The sequence below is a fragment of the Triturus cristatus genome, chromosome 2_1 (genome assembly GCF_964204655.1).
Source record: "Triturus cristatus chromosome 2_1, aTriCri1.1, whole genome shotgun sequence".
NCBI classification, from domain to species: domain Eukaryota; kingdom Metazoa; phylum Chordata; class Amphibia; order Caudata; family Salamandridae; genus Triturus; species Triturus cristatus.
Genome location: NC_140581.1, coordinates 1,042,335,811 through 1,042,360,022, shown reverse-complemented (window position 1 = coordinate 1,042,360,022; position 24,212 = coordinate 1,042,335,811). Strand labels below are relative to the sequence as shown.

Sequence of the window (24,212 nt, the reverse complement as noted above, 5' to 3'; positions counted from 1 at the left end):
ACACATTTTGACAACAGCATTACCAAGCAATGTTTAAATGAATTAAATGATGTTCTGCCTACAAGCACCAAACGTTGGACAGCAGCCTCTTGAAAAGAGAAAAGAAAGTGTATCTAGACTCAGCAATTCTGAATAAGAAACTATCACCCAAAATTATAACATCTGGTCAGAGCAACCTAATCAGTTGTTCATGTTTGGCTTTCTAGTACTATTTTATGTAACCTGTTACTAGATTATTACATCATTGCCTCACCAAATATGGAATTTAATACAGATAGAAAAAATGGTAATTCCATCAGTGTCTCTCCAGGGATCAAATGGAGATCCGAATCTCCCACCTTGAAAGCTGAACCCTACAACAGGACTTACCTTACCACGGGGCATATAACAAGTTCCCATATGAGGTCAAAAGGTTTAATCTTATCATTGGTTTTCTAGATGATTTTTTCCGAGTCTGTAATTTTAGCCAGTTAATTATCCTGCCTGTGCTAGTAGGTAATATTGGCTTCCTCCAATATCTAAGTATGCAAGGTTTTGCAACCAGCAGTGAAGTTGGCAATCATCTATGTCCATGTTTTGAAGCGACTACCCTGTCAGCCATGCATGTAGGACCACAAGGCGCATTGAGAAGGACAGGGTGAGATGATCCGCTCCGAAAGGAACGACCATACCTCTGACCAGATGTCCGTTAGTTTAACAAAGCCGGACAGAATAAAGATGATATCACAACCCTTCCCCCCACAACTCCAGTAACCTGAGTGTAGGAGGACCAATATTAACAATGTAGAACTTTAAAATAAGACAATTTTTATCTGGATATTCTAAGCAAGTGTTGAACGATGACATTACGGTCAACCAGTTGCTTGGAGAGTATTCATGTCCCACAGCTAATTGCCAATGTTGTCTGGCCACATTTAGGACCAGGAACAAGTAAATGGAATCCATCAGCAGCCCATACATTTCTGATATAGCCCTCTTACAACTGAACCACTTTCTGGATGTATTTGTATTTGTGAGGATTGGATAGACAGGGGACCTCTTCCTAGTCTGCACGAAAACAATTGGCCAATTGTCAGTATTTCAAGTATTGCATTTGATTTAGGTCATACTCTAGACATTGGTCTAGGAAGGATTTGAAAGTATCACCAGCAATCAGTCGTTCAACATCATACATACCCTTGGTCACCCAAGAGGCTGAAAAAGGCAGAGAACCGCCCACAATTAGACCTGCTTTATTGCACAGAGGTGCCAGTAAGTGGATCTATAGGTTGACCTTCAATAGGTTGCGTGGCTATTTCCAACTCTGCAACATAGACCTAACTAGATGGATGTATATCCTCGTTGGAAACAGCTTACGTATATGTAAGGCCCCCAGATTAGAGTGACAGGCACGAACGTCTGTCACCCAGCCCGGAGGATCCTGTGTGTTCGGTAAGAAGTCCACTAATTGAGATAGGTGGTGTGCTAGATAATAGGAAACCATATGGGAAAGCTGAAGACCACCAGACTCAGTGTGTGCATATAACTTGCAATATTGTGAGTTTGTCTTTCCCCATATAAAAGACGTGATCTCAATGTCCATTCAAGTCAACACTGATTAGGGGATAAAAAATAGGCATCATATCAATGACATACAGTGCTTTCACCACCCTGAATTTACTACTTAAAGCCTGTCCCATAAGGATAACTGGAATCAGGACCACTTTAATAAATATATTCTGGGTTTGCCATCTAAGGCAATATATTTCCATCAGTCATATTAGTCAGCCCTCTATCCAAAGTCGTGCCCAAGTATTTAATTCTATTCAAGACCTATTTCATATTAAAACTATCCACCTTAGCCCTTGGACATTGGCAGAACCTTGTTCTTCCCCCAATTAATGATGTTTATGTAGAATTTGAACAATGCATCAAGGAATGAGGTTAATGATGGAAGTGTGCAGTATAGCCAGTGTCATCATTATTTAGTCTGCATATAGAAGGGATTTGATTGGCCCAGCTCTCAATGGAATAACCTGTATTTGTGGAGATAATCCAATGGCGATAGCTAAAGGCTCCAGGGCCTGGGGACAGTAAGGGGGATAAGAGGTTTTCCTGTTTGGTGCAACATTTGATTTGCATAGTACTAGGTACATGTCCCCCGCAGTTGAATGTGGTTGTCAGTTCTTGGTATAGCCAGTTAACCTCAGTGATGAAATTCTGCCACATGACAAATGTGCCCATAACTTTCAATAGGTAATGCCATTCAACCTCAGCCAAAGACCTTCTCTTTGTCCAGCGATACTGCTAAGGCATCTTTCCTGCAGGTCCTTGGCCTCTGAGAGAAGATGGGCAAGTGTTCTCATAAGATTACTTGAGGACCATACCAGGACAAAGCCTTACTGGGTTGTTTGGATCAGAGAAGGAATCACTTTGCGTAGCCTATTGGCTAACCCATTTGCCATTAATGTAATATTTAAATTTATAAGAAAAATAGGCCTATTACACCCACAATCCAGCAAGTCCTTACTCTCTTTGTGTAACAATGTTATGATAGCTTTGTTGGAGATGGGGCCCAAAGATTCTGATGTTTCTATCTTCTTGAAGGCCTGAAATAGCTTCTGGGTCACCTGAGGTTTGCATGACTTAAAGAATTCTCCAGTGTATTCATCTTCCCTTGGAGATTTACAAATCAGTAGACTCATTATAGCTTTGTCAATCTCTTCTAGAGAGATCTCTCCATCAAGAAGCTCTTTCCCTTCTATTGATAAAGTTGAATACAGAGAGAGTCTACACATTCCCTCTCTGTTCATAGGTCCATATCACAGTATCAGTTGTATAACGTCTTATAGAAGGAAACAAATGCCTCTGAAACTTCATCTCGATGTGTGAAGACTTTAATAGCGGGGTTCTGATGGCTGGGATGGCCATTTGTGCCGCCCTCTGTCAAAAGTGGAATATCAACATTTATTTGGTCTTCTCACCTTGCTGCCATTTATGTTTTATAAGGGCTTTTTCTGCCTCTGAAGTGTAGTTTGTTGAGCGCATATGTATCTGCCTCCAAATGGCGACATAAGTGCAGTGTATGATGTAAATTGTAGTCAACTATGAGTTGCAGTATATGGGGTTTAAGGTGTTTTCTTTTGTATTAGGCTATTCTTTAAGCAATTGCTAAGTCCATCCTAAAGAGCTCTCGCCACATTGCCTTGCCTGCAGGCCAAACATCCTGGGGGAGGAGATCAACTACGGATTCTATGGCCTGTAGAGTCTAATATGGGCATTCAAAGTGTAATTTCTACCAGTGAACAGTATTTTGAGGCCTGCATTTGCAAGAAACAAGTGGGATAGATCTGCGGCATATGAATAAATCTGTAGATATGGGATCTGATAGCCCACCTTGTGAAATATCTGTCTTGAATGGGAATCATAAGAAGGCACTGTGGAACAAAAAGAAGTCTATCCATGATGACGTGTTATATATTGGAGAGGCAAGTAAAGCCCCTATCAGACGCATGTTCAAGCCTATATATGTCCTCCACTGCATGGACACTTATGAGATCACACAGTAGCTCCCTGTCCTTAGCATTATATCTATCAGTTGGTCCAGTCCTATATATGAATGGGTCAATAGCTAAGTTCTAGTTCATACCCACAATAAATGTAGTCATCCACATTCTGTCAAAAATCTGGATAGTTAGGCTAAGAAAATAGATTTGCAGCCATTGAGTGCATATATCATCTATAATGAGGGGCTGGTCAATTGTCTTTAGTTTCAGATAGACATATCGCCCCTGCGGTTTGTCCATTTTTTATAATCTTTTGTAGGTAGGACTTGAGGAGCTGGATCTTCTCTAGTTTCCGAAAAGGAAAGCCTCAACATTTATAGAAAAGACACACAAATGATGGACGGAATGCAGAACAAATCAAAACATTCACCCACAGTCAACAGATCTTGGTTAAAGCCAGTATTCTTTTTCTCACCATGCCACCCCAGTTTAGACCCAGCCATCTGCAAATCAGTCTTGACCCTTTTCTTCGTGGGAACAGTCCAGCATGAACTGCCAAGCCAGGTCCTCCCTGGACCAGAAACAAGCATCCTAGGACAGATTTCATGGTTTCACCCCTCATCAGCTGGGCTAGCTTGAATCCAGTGGCACAGTGAGCCTGGGAACCATGTCTAGGCATACCCGGCGCACTTAGGGTGAGAAGGCAAAATACACACAAATGATGGACGGAATACAGGCCAAATCAAAACATTCATACCCAGTCAAGAGATCTGGGTTAAATCCAACATTCTTTCCCCTGTTCCTAATAGGAACAGTCCAGCCCGAACTGGCTAATGAGGGGTGATATCCCGAAACCAGTCCTAGGATGCTTATTTCCAGTCCAGGAAGGCCTTGCAGGTCTGGCTGGACTGTTCCCATGGGGAACAGGGTTGAGACTGATTTGCATACGGCTAGGTCTAAACTGTAATGGCATGGAGAGCAAAGAAAATGAAGGATTTAGGCCCAGATCTCTGTACTGGGGTGAATGTATCACATTGTTCTGCATTCTGTCCACCTTTTGTTTTTTGCATCATGATTTATACAGCACCTACTGACTACCCTCCCAGCCCAGTCCCTATTTAGTTCCTTAGTCTTCAGAGGGAAGTATATGAATTTCCTAAGAGAGGGTTATAACTGCCCTGTTAAGGTGTAGGTAATGTAGGATCTTCTTCCTGCTAACAAAATTGGTAAGACCATTCACATTCATCAACAAAATATTATGCATGGGTACAGTCTGTGTGTTTCCCTTGGTCATATGGCTGTTGGAAATAGTCAGTATTATAGGGAAGGAGAAATATTGCTAGCACTATCAGAGTTGTCTTGGGTGTATAGAGGATGAGACAAATGCTAGCAAAAGAAACTCTTTGTTTGCCAGATGGTGTCTGAGGCATCTCCAGAAGGCCGCATAGTGAGTGTCCTCTAAAAGAGTATAGTCTAATAGTTAAGAATTTGGGACAGTAATTTGTAATCCCCTATAATAGGGATGTCCACCAGACTTAAATGTGAATATAAAATATGGGCACTACCCCATCTCCGGTCTGCCCGATATGCCACTTGGAATAATAAATGATACAGTAATACTGGTAAATACCGAAGGCAGAGTAAGCAACCAGATTGCAAGGGTGGGGGACGGGGAGACAAGAATAGATAAATAAAAGAATAATAAACAAATTAAGGGAACAATCCTACACCTGAGTGACCTCTGGAAATAGGAGAATGTCAGAACAGGTCAATCACTTCATGACACACTGCCTCCAACAGTATAATGATCAAGACCAATAGAAAAAATAACTCAGATAGACATGTCAAGGTGCATCTACTCATGCAGTAAAGCATGGGAAAAAAGGATATGTGCGTCATTATTGTCTTGTTGTCTCTAGAGGACATTCTTTAAAAAGTGAGTGGGACTTATCCCTATCCTGGGCAAGAACGTCCAGGATCCTGACCAAGCCCCTCTCTGTCTAATTGCCTGTGATGAATAGCCTGGTTTTAGTTCTATTGTGTTGCATGCGTTTTGGATGGGTGGCTTCGGTATAGTTCTTCTGTTGGTGTATCCTCGCCACCTCTCAGTGTTCTGACATCTATCAAGGTTTCTCCAATGACATCCAGAAAGTTGGCCAAATCGTCCGGATTGTCAAATTCGTATGCGCACCCATTGAAATTCATAATCTTAGTTGTTGAATCTAATTGTCCAACTTTGTTACTATCTTTACTCATTCTAGGGCGGAGTGCCCAAAAGTTCTTCCTATTTATGACTGTATCATGGGAGAAGTCATCTGCGATGTGCAAAGGGAAGTCCTCATGCTTGAATGGGCCCCAATCTGTTTTGCTGTCTGAAAGATGAGTTTGGTTTATTGATGTCCCAAGAGACATGCAATGATTGCTCTGAGTTAGTTAGTGAGCCTTGAGCATATGGATCTAAGCCTGTACGCCCTCTTGAGTTTAATGTGCAAGAAGTGTGGCAGTTGGTTTGTCAAGAACGTGATCAGATCACCTCCCTTAATCTACTCTGGCACTCCATAAATTCAGATGATACGCCGGTAAGACCAGTACTCTAATTTGGTGACTTAACTGTGCAGCCGACCAATTTTCTCGCCCCAATCCAGTTATAAAACTCACTACTCTATCTAATTTGTCCACTTGCTTGTCGATTGAAATAAGGCACAATGAAGATTTGTGAGGTCAGTTTGCAGGAATTTGATCTCCATAGACAGTTTGTTTATCGTGGCGTCAGAGGGAGTGAACTTGGTGCCCATCACTGTGGTTTCTTTCAGTAGGTTTGCTAAGTAGTTTTCAGCATTGTAGGGTGGTTAGAATGCACCACCTGAAAGTACTTTAGTGAAATACAACTGTCTGGTGGATGTGAAACAGGTATGTGGGCGATTGGTAGGTCCTTATGACAATACCAAAGGGTGTGGTGCAGTATTGCATTGGCCAGACCTCTGTTATTGCTTGTCCTCTTGTCAGTGATATGTAACCATACAAATCTCAGTCAGAATGGAATTCATCCTAGTGTTGTGTGACTAGCACTAAGCAATAAGCACAGTGCCGGACAAACACCTCCTCTACTGCAGTGGGAATCTTCAATTCTTACTTAATCAGTGAAGTCAACTCTTGGAAGCACATTGGGCTAGGTCTGGACTAGCTGTGTGGCTCTTGGTAGAATATGAGGGTAATGGATTAACCCCTCTTCATAATTTTTCTATACTATTGATAAACCATGCCCCGCCATTGACAATGGCCACTATACAAGAAGCGGTTCACCTCATCTATTCATCAGTCTAGGGGCCCACCTCATGATGGAGGGGAAGGCAGTCAGAAACAGAGGTGAAGGAAGAGAGGTAGAGAGAGACCACAAACCACTCTCTGTGATGTCTCTGTGTCAGTCTCTCACCTCCTCCATGTATTGACTCTGCTTGGTGAAAATTCTCTAAATTACATAGTGGTCAGCACATTCGTGCCTGCAAAAATACACTAAACATCCCAAAGCCACCACTGTGGCATTTAACAATAAGGAATCTGGGGGGTGTGCATTGCTGCCATATGTGTTGGTGGAAGGGAGATAAGGAGGCAGTCCAAGTATGCTGCTATACAGCTTACAAAAAAAGGATTTCGATCCACATTGTAGTCCCAAGGTCACTCCTGCTCCCCTTTGTCCTCAAAGATGCTGCTTTCCACCACCACAAGGGCTAGAAAATGTCTGAAGGCCTCTCCCATTTGTGTGATAGCACACTCAGGGGAAGGATTGGTCTCCAAGGTGCTGTATTGTAGGCTCACTCATATCTCAACCCAGGTTAGATACTGCTCCTGCTGTCGCCAGCCATGACTGTGGTCAGGCAGCCCTTCTTGTCCTTTTGCTGATGGAAGGCTGGCAGGCTGGACTGGTGATGCACAGAATATTTGTGTGGTGGATGGGGAGGGCAGCTCAGCACTGTGTTTAGGTCCCCAGGTATGGCCCACAGGATGTTCTGGATCTTGGTCCCTGACAAATTTCCACTTTAAGGGCCCTGATTTGTAAAATTTTGAATTTTAAAAACTGGCAAGTTTTGTATCGCTATTATGTGAAGCTCTCTCATTTGTGAGGAACTAGGGAAGGCGGGTTGGAAGCTTGAGTACCAGCCTAGCAGTTGCATTTGGAATCATCTAAAGTCTATGCATTAAATGTATCGAAATGCTGAGATAAAGCACATTTCCATAATCTAATTGAATGGTGATGAAGGCTTTCACAATTGTCTTACATGGATATAGTGGGAACAAAACAAAAACCTTGTGAAGACGATTGAGGATGGCAAAGCAAGTGGTGAACAGCTCATTGATTTGAGCTATCATAGAGAGGTCCGGATCAAGACAAATGCCAAGGTTTCTCGCAGCTGTAGATGGAATGGGACCATTTTGTAGTTCTAGTAGCTACCAGCAAAGCAATCAGGTGTTTGATAGTTTACCAAACATCATGACTTCTTTCTGATAAGATTTAAACAGTTACAAATCATCCATTTAGAAATAGAAGTCATACATGGCCGGAATCTGCTTTTGGTCTTATTCACATCACTGGAATGGATGCAATAATCTGTGTATTGGTGGTATTTGAGAGAATGTCAAAACTAAGGGATCTGACAATTTCAGTCAGGAGAAATTGATATACATTAAAACATAAGGAGGAACCAAGAGGGGCTGCAAATCTAGCTGGGTGGCTGAAGAATGAGAGGGGGCAAAATGCACTGTTTTTGATGAGACCACTTGAGGGATTTAAGACAGATACCTAGGTTGTGCAATTGTTTGAACGGCATGGGAACCTGTATCTGAGATTCAATAGCTGTAGTTAAAATGTGGGTGAGGTACCCCTTGATGAGGTGAGTTTTGAAATTTCTTTGGAAAGAATGGAGAGCAAGGCATTAATGGATCTCTGATGGAAAGTACTTCCAGACCCTAAATGTGGAATAGTGGACATCTTGTCCTCTGATTGCTTCTTTTTTAATTTCTTAATCTACAGCATAGGCATTTCCATTGCTGTTTTTGTTGTGCTGGCTACCAGTGATCTTGATTTTGTCTGAAAGTTAGGGTGGCATGTTGCAGTTCATTGTGCTGAATGTTATGCAGAGGATTTTGAATATGGGATAAGATTATAGTTCTGATGGAGTGTGGGTGTCAACTGCTTGTGCTTTGTCTCTTGATGTTTTATGCACCAGTCTGAAAGACAATCACCAGTGGTGCCAGTTAGATGTCAAGGATGCTGCCTAGAAGGGCAATCCTTCTGTCTTGGTGAGAAATTGCTGAAGCTTCAACAACCATTCTGATATTTCATCCATTAAGATACAGGGTGAATCTGCAAAGCATCTATAATTGGTGACAAGACAACTACATTTCTTAGTGATGTTTGTTTTGGTCCTGAAACTGCTGTCCACGTAGAGTGTGCAATATGTGCTGTAACACTGCCCGAAAATGGAGATATTGATTCACTAAGTTTCATCTCTATGAATTGTTCTTGTATTTCAACATGGATGCAGTGATTGCTGATCAGGACAAACTCCATTGTTTGGGTGGTCAGCTTCAGGGAGAATTTCAACATCAAAACTTGAATGGTAGAAAGACAACAATTCACATTAATAGCATAAGTACTATTTGGTGTGAGCTATATAACCATGGATCTTGATGTTGTTGGCTAGTCATTCTCAATGAGGTTCCATATGGAAGATGAGTAGGAAGAACAATATGGAGCTCTGAGGTGCCCCACAGGTCGTGGAAATGCTTTCTCAGCTTGAGGTATTGATTTGTCTGAGGAGGTATCTATTGATTAGATCGGAGTTGATTCACTGCATGATAATATAAATTATAGTCACACATTTGGCAAGGAAGTTGTGGGTTCATTGATAGTCGATTGTGGCAAAAACAGAAGAGAAATTAAAGAGAATAAGGTAACACAGGACATTATTGTTAGTGATATGTAGTGCATTGTCGCACACCTCGATGTATGCTATCTCTGTGCTGAGAAGGGTGGTCTTTAGTTCTGTTTCACTTGGTAGATGGGTAGTGGCTACTTTTGCCTGTTAACATGAATGATGAATGATCAGAAGTAATTGGGAAAACTGGCGGGGTTGATATTAGGCTTGTGAATAATTAATGCAATTTGCTTTTGCATAATTATGCCAAATTTCGGGAAAATTATGAAATCTGGCATTCAGCATTATATTTTAGCTTGAATCGCATCCTTGAGTCTATTTTGGGAGCAAGGATCGATTTCATTCTAATAAAATGTTGCCAAAACACAAGTGTCACGAACAACAGGACACACGTTTTCATTGTTCACATTGTTCCTGCACTCCTACTCTATGATTTTGCCACAAATGTGGCATAATGGCATAACATGGTGTACTGGCGCCATTTTGGGAATTTCACTGAACAAGTGTAGCACAAATTTCGTGACATTTTGCCCGGGTCAGGATGTTACAGACATTCTGCAGGAATGCGAGGATTTCACTAATCTTAAGAGTTTAAGGGAAGGATCCATTAGTAAGGGATCAGCTGCTAATGTTTAGGAACAGTGCCAAAGTTTTGTCTATGGTTGACTATTGCTGTTGAGCTTTGATTGAATTCTTCCTACTGAAAGATGCAGTTATCTTTTAAATGTACTACCACGAAATATCTGTGGGGGGATTATGATATTTCATACCTCGGTGCCAGCTAAATACGTAGACCCAAAAGCATCTTTTTAACTCCAAAATATGTCCTGGACCTCTTTTTGCCCCCAAGATATTTCCCTTCAGCTAGAGCCCCTGGAAAGAAAAAGGATTATTAACTTGTAGACAGATCTCCCCATCTCACTTCATTTCCTTACCATGAATCTGTGTGCCAGTGTAGGAACAGAGGGGCATATTGACAATAGAATGGCAGGGCATGGAGTTAATCCACAATTGCTAATGCCACACTTCACCATTCTGAAAATGCAGGGATGCATCGTATTTACAATGATGTGGGGCACCCCTGCGTTTTCCCTAGCGCTGGTGCTAAATTCAGCTGCCTGGCGCCACCGCAGGCACCCACGCACCATAGAGTAAAGGTGCATGCGTTGAGGGAATGATTGTTTATGTGCAGGAAGGTGTCACAATGGAGCACTCATAGAAGCAGCAAAATCGAGGTGAAATTAATAATTTCTCCTCGATGTTAATCATTTCTACTCATTTCACCATGTTAAGACCAGGTTATTTTTGGTCTTATTTTTGGCGTTGCCCCATATGTATGCCACCCTTGGGCAGCGTCAAAATCAATGGGTGTTGCGGCAAAACGCCCATCGTGAACACCTTACCCTACCCTTTCACACTAAGTGTAGCATGAAAGGAAGCCTTATTTACAATGTGGCATTAGGCTACATTACGTATCGTAACGCCGCCTTGTAAATACGGCGAAGGGGTTTATTGTCACAGGAACGTCACATAAAGTGACGTTCCTGTGGCGATAAGCCCTTGTAACTATGTCCCAGAGTGCCTTGTTGGAGACAGCAGACCTTAAAGAAGTGTCAAATTCATACTGGTCTACGGAATTGAGACAGGTATGTGAAGGATATAGGCAGAATTCTCAGGTAGAATGTTTTCTGTACCTTTACCAGGTTGATCAGGATAACTCTTTTGTTCAATGTAAATTTAAAAAAGGGAACTCTCTGGTCAAAGAAGGGAATAATTTAAATAGTACATCTAAGTACTTTTGTGAAAACCATGCACATATGAGTTCTGTTGAAAAGGAACCACACACATTCAGCTTCGGAGGATTTAATGAAAGTCGGTAAACATGAGAGATACCATCCGATTGGAAAGAAGCCGGTTGTCTGAGCTGGTCCACCAGAGAATAACGCTTTGATCTTCCAGGTTCCAAAGCACCCTCTTGAGTCCTCTAGGATTTAAATCCAAAGCCAAGATTATCCTGTGAATTCAGCTTTTAAAAGGCCTTCTTCAGCAACTGTTTTAGAGTGTTTTCTAAGCATCTAGTGTTAGCTAAAAATTGGTAATAATTCTGGATGTCATCACGGATAAAACAGTAAGACTCGAGGCTGATGCTGCTTGGAGTCTTCACGCAATATATCTCAGTGAGATGCTTTTAGCTCCTAGTGATAGGATTATGAATGCCAGTTCCACGGTAGCATCAAAAATAAGCTGCGATAAAATATTTAATCTGTTGATGCCATAATTTTTACATTATAATAAATAAAGGTCAGGAAATATTACTAGCTAACAAATTAAAAAAGTGTTATTTGGGGTCTTTCAATTTGTTTCTTACTAAAAATATCTGTTGGTATTTAATCTTATACAGTGATGTTTAACTTGCAGGGTAGCATTTATTTTCCAAGATCATTGTTAACAAAGACATTATTTGTTAATTCTTGCCAGTCCTAGTAGCTAATTAAAAGCTGCCTTAATTTAACAGTGGCTGAAAAGACCAAAGAGCAAGTGTCTCATGTTGGTGATGCAGTGGTGACAGGCGTGACAGCGGTAGCTCATAGAACAGTTGAAGGAGCAGGAAATATTGCTGCAGCTACTGGATTAGTCAAAAAGGACCACATGGCAAAACAGGTCAGTGACAGTTATACATCAAAGTCTAAATGTGTTTTATGCTTCCTTCAGTGTACAGTTCTTCAACCCAGGGTGCTATGAAAGAAGGATGTTTATTTAAGGTTATTGGTAACTCCTTTTACAATTGAGCATCTAAGCAGAAGATAAGTGTAGTATTGCAGGACAATGGTCTTCAATAACTCAGGTTGATAAGGTATTTCATCATTCTCAACTGTATCTCAGTGGTACATCTATGGTCTGTTAGATACATTTTTCAAGCAAACAATTTGGCTCTCATAACATCCTTTGATATTATGCAATTGTAAAATGCAGTTACTGTTAGAAACACTCATTGTGCAGTATTATAAGTACTTAATGTAATGTATTCTTTTTTTTTTTTTTTTGAAATTTTTTTTATTGAACAATAAATCGGTTACAAGCATGGGCCTACAACCACCAGGGCCGGCCGCTAGATTTAGAAAGGATCATACATTAGTTAAGGCAGTAGTCGACGCCTGGGGCCCAGCCCCGTAAATGGCTCCGGATAGTTCTAAGGAAGCAGGAGACATAAGTTTAACATAAATAACAACTAAAAACAAAAGGCGAGGCATAAGGGCAAAAAGTGTGGGTCAGGCTACATCCGGGGGACTCTACTTCAGACCTTAAAATAGCTATCAAGAGGAAGGAGTACTTATAGGTCGGGGGGGGGTCACGGGAGAGGAACGTCTATATTCGGTTATTACAAAAGTTGCAAGGAACCATCAAGGGTCAGGGGGACAAGGCAATATCGGTGTCCACTAGGGGGGGCGTACAGATACCCCCACGATACGCGTTCCATTGCCCCCAGATTCTACCCCATGCCCCCGGTTTACCACGAGCCACATACACCGTCTTCTCCCTGAACATGCACCAGTCCATGTTCTCCTTCCATACGGACACGGTGGGAGGCCGCTGGGAGCCCCAAAGCTGCGCTATATCTCTCTTGGCAATCATGTTCCCCAGGGCCGCCCACCGAGCCTGAGCCGCGTTATAATCATTGGGCTCCCACACATTCAGGACACAGCGACGCACCTCCGGCAGCAGCGCAACCCCGGTGACTTGTCCCATGACCACATGAACCCGACGCCAGTATTCCGCCACCTCGCGGCACTCCCAAAGGACATGGAGAAAGGTGGCACTGAGCCCACAGCCCCGCCTACAGAGCCCGTCTTCAGAAAATCCCATCGAGACCAAACGGGGACCCGTCACATACACCCGGTGGAGAATCTTTAGCTGGACCAGGCGGAGACGGGCTGGAATGGCTACTTCCTTGGGGGACGACAGTGCGGACTGCCAGTCCTCGTCGTCCAATTCCACCCCATCCCCCGTCCACGTCTCCCGAAGGCGCACCAAGAGGTCAGCCCGATTATTAATAAGTTTTTTATAAATTAAAGAGATAGTACTGTCGGGGACATGACCATCGAGTATGCGGTCCTCGAGGGGCGAAGAGGCAGGGATCTTGGTCCCTTCCCCAAAGACAGAGAGCAGGGCATGCCGAACCTGGGCGTAGCGGAAGAACTCCCTTTCCGTGAGTTCGTATTCGCTCTGGAGCGCCGCGAAGGTCTTAACCGCGCCCTTCATCCATAAGTCTCCCACTCTACTAATACCAATCGTGTCCCAACGTTCAAACCCTTTCGTTGTCCAGAGGCTTCCCAGTCGGTCGGAGGCAAATAAAGGAGTAGCACATGTTAATCGCTCACTCCAGCCCATGGCTACATTGGCCGCCTTCCAGATCCGTACCGCAATCTTAGTAGGGCCCGTAAGGGTCCGTCCAGCCGAGCGGGAGTAAAGCGCCCTGTTATAATTTCCGCCGGGAAGCAGGAATTTATCCATCTCATACGCCGGGTTCAAGCCAGGCGCATACGTAGCATGGTTAATGGCCGATAGCTGTGAGGCCCAATAATACCTGCGGATGTCGGGAAGCGCGATGCCCCCGTCGTACCAGGGGAGAGTAAGCTTTGCCAGAGCGATACGCGCCCGTCCGTCCCACACCAGTCTCCTCTGCAGGCCCTCCACCTCCCGAAAGTAGGCCACAGGAATGACATCGAAGGAGTTCTGAAGTGCATAGAGGAATCTGGGAAGGGACATCATTTTAAACAGTGCTGCCCGACCCAGCGGGGACAAGGGCAGCTTACACCACCGAGCCGTGTCCTCCCTCAAACGCCGAAGTGGAAGCAGGAGATTATGCTCATAGCGAGCCACCGGGTCCAACGAGACGTATATCCCCAGGTATTTAAAGCCGGACAGAGATAATTGGATCGGAAGCCGAGGCGGCAAGAGAGGAGGGCCACCGGAGATAGGATAGACACAGGATTTAGACCAATTAATCGTTAGACCCGAATTTCTCCCAAAGGAAGTCAGAACATCAAAGAGAACGTTAAGCGACTGCCGCGGCGAGGTAAGATACAGGAGAATATCGTCCGCATACAACGAGACCCGATCCTCGAAGCCCGGGGCCCACCGGATCCCTCTGATCGAGGGCTCCCAGCGGAGCCAAGCAGCGAGTGGCTCCAGGGCGAGAGCAAAGAGCAGAGGGGACAACGGGCACCCCTGCCTCGTACCCCTACCGAGAGCGAAGGGCCGAGAGATCCGCCCATTAACCACCACCTGAGCCATGGGTCCCGTGTAGAGAAGCTTCACCCAGCCAAGAAATCCTTCCCCAAAGCCGAATTTGGTCAAGACAGCCCAGAGGAATGGCCACTCGATGGTGTCAAAGGCCATCGTGGCGTCTAAAGAAACCAGCACGGCTGGTTCGGAGAGGTACTCCGCCCTGGCGAGGGCGCCGTGAAGACGCCGCAAGTTAAGAGCGGTGTTGCGATGAGGGATGAAGCCGCATTGATCAGGATGAATCAGATCGCAGATGACGCTCAACAAACGATTGGCAAGGACTTTAGCCAGGATTTTAGGCTCTGCGTTCAGCAGTGAGATAGGCCTGTAGGAGGCACAGCGGTCTCGTGGCTTACCTTCCTTGGGGATCACGACTATCGTAGCCAGTCGCTGGTCGGCAGGAAGGGAACCTGCCTCAAGGGACTCCTGAAACATACGACGGAGGAAGGGCGCGAGTTTATCCGGGCGCAACTTATATAATTCAATAGGTAGACCGTTGGGACCCATAGCCTTGCCCGAGCGAAGGGATCGAATCGCAGTTGCTATTTCATCTACCGACAAGGGGGCGTCCAGCTGCTCACGGTCTTCGACGGACAGGCAGGGCAAAGCAATATCCCTCAGCAGAAGGCAAGAGTCTTCTTCATCCCTATCAGTCACCGGGGAGTACACGGCCCGGAGGTGGTCGGCGAAACATTCCACAATCTCACCAGGCTCAGTCACAGACACTCCATCCGAGACACGCAGCTCCGGGACCACACGATTCACTCTCTCCTTCTTATCCAGCCACGCAATCAACTTTCCCGCCTTGTCCCCGGCGTCATACAATCGACCCTGCTGCTCCCTATACATCGTTTTGGCAGCGTCAGTGACAAGAGACCTGTATTCAAACTGTTTCAGGCTGAGGGCATGGAGCCCGTCCGGAGTGACACCCGCCTCCAAGGCCGACTCCAGCCCCGAGATGTCAGTCTCCAGCTTCACCACTGCCTCACTCTTGAGCTTCTTAGCCACCACTATCTGGGAGAGGGCGTGTCCGCGGATTACGGTTTTAAAGGCTTCCCACAGGGACATTGCGGACGACACCGACCCCTCGTTTTCAAGGAAGTATTGGTCCATAGCCTTAACCAGGCTGTCGCGAGTCGTAGGGTCTCGCAGGTACCACGGGTTAATGGGAGCGATCCGCCCTGCAGACCGCGACTCGGTGTCAAAGAGCAGCCACAGCGGGGAATGATCGGAGATACCCCGCGCCAGGTGCCTGACCTCTCGAATCCGACCAGTCTGCGCCGCGGGCATAAGGAAATAGTCTAACCTAGAAAGACTCCCATGCGCCCCAGAGTGAAAGGTGTACTGACATTGGGTCGGATGCATTAATCTCCAACTATCTACCAGGCCGAAGGTCTCCAACAGCCCACCTAGCCATGCCTGGGCAGCGGGGAGGGCCCTGGGTGGGTGACGATCCAGGTTACCCGAAACCACCGAATTAAAGTCCCCGCCCATAAGCAAAAGACTGTCCGGAAGCTCAAGCAGCATTCGACCCAAGTCCGCGAAGGTGGAGTTCTGTAGGCCCGGGGGGACGTAAACTGAGACCAGGGCAAGGGGCTGCCCCTCCCACCTCCCAGTCAGACACACATAGCGCCCTCTGTCATCCGAGACTACCCTAGTGATCTCCAACGGAAGTGAGGATCGCAGGAGAATGCCCACCCCCCTGGAACCAGTTGTGAAACCAGCATGAGCCACGAGGCGGTATCCCCCCCTGTTCATTGCATGACAAACATTACCAACCAGATGCGTCTCCTGGATAAACACCACATCAGGAGTCAGACGACGCAAATACTGCAGTACTATACCCCGTTTGATACGGTCCCCCAACCCATTGACGTTCCATGACATCAGCCTCAACCCGTCCCCCCCATCCCCTCCAATAGATCAAAGGTCCCCCAGCCAGTAGCACAGTTCCCGAAGTTGGACAAAAATCAATATCTCGCCCTGCAAACAGAAAACACACAGCAAAACAACCCCTCCTTCCCCCCAACCCCCCCCAAATCCAACTCCCCCCACCCTGCACCCCTGCGGGCCAAAAAACCCCCCCAACTTGCAGTGTGCCTGTCGCCCTACTAACCCCATTCTACGAAAAGACCCCGGAGGAGGAAAGGGACCCGTCCCCGCCCGCCCCCCACACAGGTCCTAGTGAGACAAAATGAACAAAAGAAGTAAAACCCAGCTGAACAGTGCAAAATGGCAAAAACAAGGACCAAAAGTCACTCCAAAGGGGACCCGTCACCTTCGGCGCCTGCAGAGGGCCCGGGACGGCCACCTCTGTCCGGCAGCGAGTCCAGCCAGTCACTCACGGCCACAGGAGAGTCAAAAAAGGCAGTCCGATCCTCATGTTCCACTCGGAGTTTTGCAGGGTAGAGCATAGAGTACTTTAGGCCCAGTTCACGGAGACGACGTTTCACCCCCTGGAATCCCATCCGTTGTTTCTGGACCAGTTGGGTAAAGTCCGGATAAAAGTTAATGGATGAGTTCTCATGACGAACCGGGCCATGGACCCGTGAGGCCTGCAGAATCGCATCTCGGTCTCTGTAATGGAACAGTTTGGCCACGATAGGCCTCGGGGGGGCCCCCGGCCGTGGCCGACCGCCCGGAACTCGATGGGCCCGCTCCACGGCAAAGAACTTACTTAGGCCAGCAGGGGTCAACTGTTGGAGGATGAGTTCCTCGACCAGGAGGTCAACCGGGCGGTTGTCGGAGGACTCCGGTACGCCTATGACACGGATGTTGTTGCGTCGGGCCCGTCCCTCGAAGTCCTCCAGCCGCCGGGCCATCTGTTCGTTGACCACCTTGATGTCACCAAGCGCGGCCTGCAGGTCCGACACATCCGCACCAAGGGTGGAGGTCCGCGCATCGAGAGCCTGAACCCTCTCGTTTGTTTTGGAGAGATCCGCCCGAATTAAGGTGACATCAATTGCCACCGTGTCGATTTTACGGGCCAGGGCCTCGTATTGCGTGGCGATGGTTTCCCTGATGCCATCAATGGCGCCCATGATGTCCTGTAGGGAAAGCTCCGGAGAGACGGACGTGCCACCCCCGGCGGCTTCCGGGGGGGGGCCGGCCGCTCCAGGGGAACCTCTGCCCTGGGTGTAGCGGTCCATGTTGTTGGTCTGGACCGATCCCCCGCGGAGGGAGGCCTTAGTCTTACGCCCCTCGGGGCCCCCCTTGCCCCCCATGTGGTCACGGACACCGAGGGGGACCGCCGATCAAGAGTCGCAGAGGCACCGGCACCGCAGACTAGCGCCTCACCAGAGACCACAGTATGGCGGTGCGGGGGGACCCAAGGCGATAGGCACTCTAGTGGCAGGTGGAGACAAAGCCTCGCGCAGAGGCCAAGGAAACACCCCGCCACCTCAAGCGCGCTCGCCGGCCAGCCCCCTGAAGTCCGAAAGTGAAACCGAAAGTGGTCGAGCGGCCCCTGGCACCGCGCTGCAGCCGCTGTTGTTCAATTACGACCCGGCTCCACGGTTCACCTTCGCCCCGGGCACCTCCGTCGGGTGGGTCCCAAAAGTTCGAACAACGACAACTCAGGATTCCCAGGTCCGATTCGATTTCTGAAAAGAGATACGTGCTCAGCCGGTCTTCATCTCCCAGATTCCATAAACCACATCAGGATATTCTCAGGATAAATTCCGAGGAGCAGCAAGGGTCCGGGGAGCCCTGTGCTCACGCGACCATCTTGGATGCGCGCTCGGCTCCTCCCCCCTAATGTATTCTTAAGTATTATAAAGTGAAATATAGGTTTCATCGACTGCTTTACAAGGTGGAAGGTAGAAATATAAACAGAGAGATGATCACAATCAGGGATGCTAGATTCTGAGTTTTGAAAGGGGTGGGCTATTTACTGTGTCATGATGTAGTGTTCCTTAAAGAGGTGTCTTCAGTATTTACTTTTATTTAATCTCCTCGAGTATTGACATTTTGCTATACATAGTTCTTACTGTTATATAATCTCTTATGTTTTGGAATGATAATTGCTTCTTTTGATCTGTCTATGACTATTGAACAGATGTTAAATGTAGTTCTTAATGTTAGAAAAGCCCCTATAGTTTGGAATGATCAGTATGTGATAAAAGAGTGAACTGTGTTTATGAATTTATGGTCACAGAATAGTAGCATTTGAGTTTAAGGATTCCCTGGTGTACTGCGACGTTCTAAGAAAGTCATGGCACGTGGAAGCTAATAAATTGGATTTCAAACTGGTTATTTGAGAAGGCAAGTTAATTGAAGCAGATACCACAAAGGCGATTTTCTGATGTCTTCTTCATCAATGAGGGTTTAGGTCATCATAGGGAGCTAATATTTTGCATTGTGAAGTATTCAAGCTCTGATGTGCTTTGGGGATTAATGACCTCAAGTTTCTGAAAAACTGAATACGTGAAATTCACAGCAAGGCCAAATGTCCTATTTTTCTCAATAAGTATACGTTTCCCTAAACTATCTTTTGAAACACTATGTAAGCTTGTGTACTGATGTCAGTCATTTATAGTCAAAAGAGCTCTAGATAAAGCAAGTCTTGTTTTGACACAGGTTTTTAAATGTGATGCCAAAATGTTCTTAACTTAAGTTCTGTTGAATACATTTGTGTGATTAAACCGTTTATTGACACACACACACACAAGGTGTGGGCTATTTGAAAATCAGTGGTCTCGGTAAAAGGAAGCTAAGAACCAATATTTTCTGTATGTCACTGGGGCTTCTGGAGGCTGAGGATATTCTCTGGGAAGGAACTAGTTTTTATTTAAAGAGTTTGGCATTTGCAGGACATCTCCTTGAATTGGTGGATGTCCCTACATCATCTCGAGAGTGAATATATAGTAATGTACTTTAAATAGGATGGACAGGAACCTACCAATTTTTGACAGATATCTTGAATCTGGGGTTTAATAGTGCAAAATGTGCGTATGAAGTTTGATTTTGCTAACATGAAGATTTCAGTGTGAATAAATCTCCTACTGATGGTGTGTAGTGATTTTTCCAGGGGAGTGGATGCCCTGGAAGTTGCTGAACATTCACAAACCAACATATTTAGGGGTATTCACAAACCATTTTGCAACCCCTTCCGAAATGTAATTTACACTTGTACATTTTTTTACAACTTTTTGTTTCTTCAAAAAGTCTGAACATAGGTTATCTATCTATCTATCTAACTATCTATCTAACTATCTATCTATCTATCTATCTATCTATCTATCTATCTATCTATCTATCTATCTATCTATCTATCTATCTATCTATCTATCTATCTATCTATCTATCTATCTATCGTTTTTTTCACTGAAAACAAGGTAAATGGGACATTATAATTAGGTGAAAAGGTCAGTTAAAACATTCTGTTTTAAACAAACCAAACCTTTCAAATTCACCAGTTATAGTTATCTCAAATAACAATAACTTGTGCCCTCATGCCTTAAAGTAACTACAACTTGCTCCCCCACTATGCCCAGTGTTGTAATCAATAATGTAATTTCAGATGTTAAAGTGGTGTTATCAATGATGTCATAGAAAATGTCATGAGTGATCTAATTTATGAGGTCATAAGCAGTGCATGGCGAAGGCAAGAGTTATAGTTAACTGAGGGCATGAGTTATAGTTACTTGACAACTAAAACTGGAGAATTTCAGTGGTTTCGCTTTTTTAAAACAGCACGTTTTAACTGTCATAGAAGATGTCATGAGTGCTGTAAAATATGAGGTCATAAGCAGTGCATGGTGAGGGCGCGAGTTATAGTTACTTGAGATAACTATAACTGGAGAATTTCAGTGGTTTTGCTTTTTTAAAACAGCATCTCTTAACTGTCATTTTCACTTAACTATAGCGTTCCTTTATCTTTTGTTTTTTTCAGTGAATTTCTGATTTTCCTTTAATGCAGAGTAAGATACTCTTACCGTACCTAACTATAACATCTCTTTAATCTTTGTTTTTCAGTGAATTTCTAGGATTAAAAAAAATGTAAAATAACATTTTGTTACCATATGTAATTCCAGCAACGTGGGGTTGGGCGCAGGGCCTGTCCTGCAGCCAGGTCCTGCATTCAACCCCCTCTGTGGGTGGGTTGGCGTAGGACTTTGTTTCAAAACCCCTGCAGGCGCGCCCGGCTGACTATGTGTTGTTACAATTTAGAGGATCTAATTTTTTGTAGACAGACCTACCCACTTTTGTCAGAGCACCAAAATAAATAAAATGGAACTATTGTCTTTATGAAGGGGTCATATCCACATATATAAAGCTGACCTATTGTCTTTGTCCAAAACAACCAATAATTTTAATCAAATGTATATTTAATGAATTAATATTGTTCAATTCACACAATGCACTGTTTAATAAAAGTGATGGTTATACATTTTTAATAAAGTTTAATAAAAAAACCCTTTCACATATCTTTGAGTCTTTCTTTTTACTTTATTCAGACAAGGAAAAACAGTCAATAAAACAACAACAAGAGGACACTGCGCTCAAGCGGAACAGCATAAATCTCCAACTAGGAACACTTAAAACAAATATGTTAACCTCTCTGGGGGGTCATGTATTTAATGACCCAAAGACTTACTGTTTTTGTAAATGTTGCTGGTAGGCAGCTGTCTTCCTCCTGGAACCCCCCCTCCCCACACGACATTAAAACACATTTTTGCTACTGCAGGAACTGGCAAACATTCTTAATTTAAATTAGGTTTTTTAATGGGGTGCCCTGGTGCCCACCTGGGGCACCCTACATAATTTCTCAAATGGAGGGTGAAGGTGGAGCCCCAATGTCTCCGTAGCCCTGCCAGCTCTCCTGTTATGTTGTGTATTTCCTCTGTCAGATTATTTGAAAGGTCAGTTCTTCAGCGTTTTGCAGAATTTGAGAAGTAAATAGGTTTCCCTGATGTGGTGTAAGAGGTCATTCCATGTTTTGGAGGAACTATAGGAGAAGGCAGGACCTTCTGCTGTGGCTTTCTGGATGTGGGGTATGTGTGATTTTGAGAGTCTGGCTGAGCGGAGGTGTCTGGTATGTAGGTGGAAGTGTATACAGTTGTTGAGGTAGGCAGGACAAGTGTTGTGTAGTGCTTTGTATGTGTATGTGAGCAGTTTGAATGGGGTGTGTTTATGTGTGGGGGAGCAATTGGAGGTCTCTTAGATGGGGGTCTTCTGGGTGTTGGTAGGTGGGTTGAGTATGAGCCTTGCAGATGTGTTTTGGAATGCTTGGAGCTTGTTCACAAGCTTCTTGGTGATTCTTGCTTGGATCGCATTGCCATAGTCAAATATGCCAATCCCGGGTACAACAGAAGCCGGCATTGCTTTCACTCCACAGAAGCAGTTTTCTTTTGCTGTTGCCGGGCAAATGCAGTTTTGTTTTTCCTGCAGTTTGTTTCCCTGATATAGCAACAAATATGGCCTGCGGCAAGCACAAATGCAGGTCATCCTCTATACCTTGCAAAATACCTAGACAGCAGTGTGTCATTACAAGTTCAAAACTGCCCCGATTTGCAAATGTGGGCCACATTTTGAACCATCTGATCCGCTAATGAGGGCCAGTTTAATCTGACAGACGAGAGAAAAATAGGAAATTTGTTAGATACTCAATTTCCCTACAGTGAATACACTTTATGATGGAACATAGACCTGCTACTCAATATGACAATACAGAGGCACTGTACAGGTTCATCCACCTAGACAGGGAATAATTCAGTTTGGTTGATTTGTCTTTTATCTATGCTTAGAATGGGTGACTTGAGAGAAATGTCTTTGTCTAGTGTGTTCTACCTGTTTTTCTTTCTTGGCCTTTATGCTTTTTATGTTTGATGTGCCCTAATGACTGATGAGTAGACTGTGGATTGTCCCTGCTCCATACTACAAAACAAGATTAAAAACTGAAAGCTGTCTAAATATTAATAAATTATACTTTGTATACGTTGTAGGGAAATTTTAGAATGCATGATTCCTTATACGGTTACTTATGTGCAGGGATGTGCAGAGAAGGTAACATAACCCAATAGTACTTAAAATCTCTCATGAAGATCTAGGTGCTGTGTGGACACCCAACATCAGATTCTATATGCCCATATCTCACATGAGATGTCCACTTTTGATCCTAATGTACTACCTTGGGTCTGGTGTTGGTGACAGTTATTAAATATTTGTCAAATATAAATTGAAAAATATGTCTAGAGAAACGGATGAAAAGAAAACATCCATTGGGAAAGATAACTTATAGACTGAGTAAAATCTGGTGGATGAGAGAGAAGATTAGGTAGCATAGGTGTTTGCAGATGTTTGATGTGAACAAGGAAAAATTAATGGAAGCAATGGGAAAGAGTGCAAATCAGAATGGAATCTAGACCTTGACAGAAAGAGCAATGAACATTAAGCAGAAGTTAGTTGCCAGAAAAAAAGAGGACACATGGTTTGAAAAAGGACAGTTAGATACATTCAAATTGTGTGAATGGTGAAAAGCACAGGGATACTGTCATACAAGTGGGTTTGTAGTAAATTCCATTACGACCGCAATGCCATAAGTATGTAAAAGGCCAACTCAGGGGTAGCTGGCAAATAATGTTGAATGTTTTTAAGGGTTATCCAAGGTTTCTTTGAGATTAAAGCTATTGCAAATTTAACCTGAGCAGGAGCTAAAGAGGAGAAATAGCTGTATGTGCATATTCCATAAGACCATGCAAAAAGATAGAGGAATGAGAGAGACATTGGAGCACATCAAACGTTGGTGATGGAGTGGGGCAGTGAGATGAGATGGTGAGTAACAAATGTGAGCCTGAAAACTGTGATTAATTAAGCACATCTATGATAATGAGGAAAAATAGAACAAAATCATGGTTAACAGCGTCATGGGCATTGCGGCTTTAAAATGAGAAAGAGTGATTTGAAATGAAAAGCCAGGTAAAGTGCCATTAGGATTCTTCACAGAGGCTACAGCTGATGGTGTTTTTTTGTTGTTTATGATTAAATAAGTTAAATTTTCCTTTGGGTCTTACTGTGGTGTGTGCCAGGTGCAGAAATTATTTTGGTCATGTTGGGGGAAGAGAACATATACAGCCAGCAGACTTTCAGTGGGCAGGATTGGATGCACTGCATGGGGGAAACCACAAGTCAGAAGGACAAAGAAGACCCCTGGAAGCATGGCCATTCCCAAACATGGCACACCAGCAGATAGAATGTGATGAAAGCCAATGTTGGTGAAAAGTTTACATTGGAGACCATGCTGAAAAGTGCAACCCTGTCCCTGGAGACTGCCTAAATTGTACATGCGGCCTCACATGAGGGAGGGGGGAAAGGCAAGCAGCAGAACCAAAGCGAGAAAGAGCTTCACTCCCCCGGAGGAATCCACAAACCATATGCAGATGCACTTGGAAGTGTAGGAAAGACTAAGGGCTTTGCTTACAAGGAGGCAGGTAGTAAAGTGCTGGCTGCTTTTGTCAATCTTTTGCTGCAAGGCAGGGTAGTTACACATCTCGGGGTATGTGAA

At 44.6% G+C, this 24,212-nt stretch overlaps 1 protein-coding gene across 1 annotated transcript in view; it reads left to right on the top strand.

Moving 5' to 3' along the window:
- The window catches only part of SNCA (synuclein alpha), a 644,131-nt gene that overhangs the window by 233,052 nt on the left and 386,867 nt on the right, over positions 1-24,212 (top strand). The window contains exon 4 of the mRNA XM_085640845.1: positions 11,937-12,082. Within this exon, the coding sequence (XP_085496971.1) occupies positions 11,937-12,082 (146 nt within the window). The remainder of the gene's footprint in view (positions 1-11,936; positions 12,083-24,212) is intronic.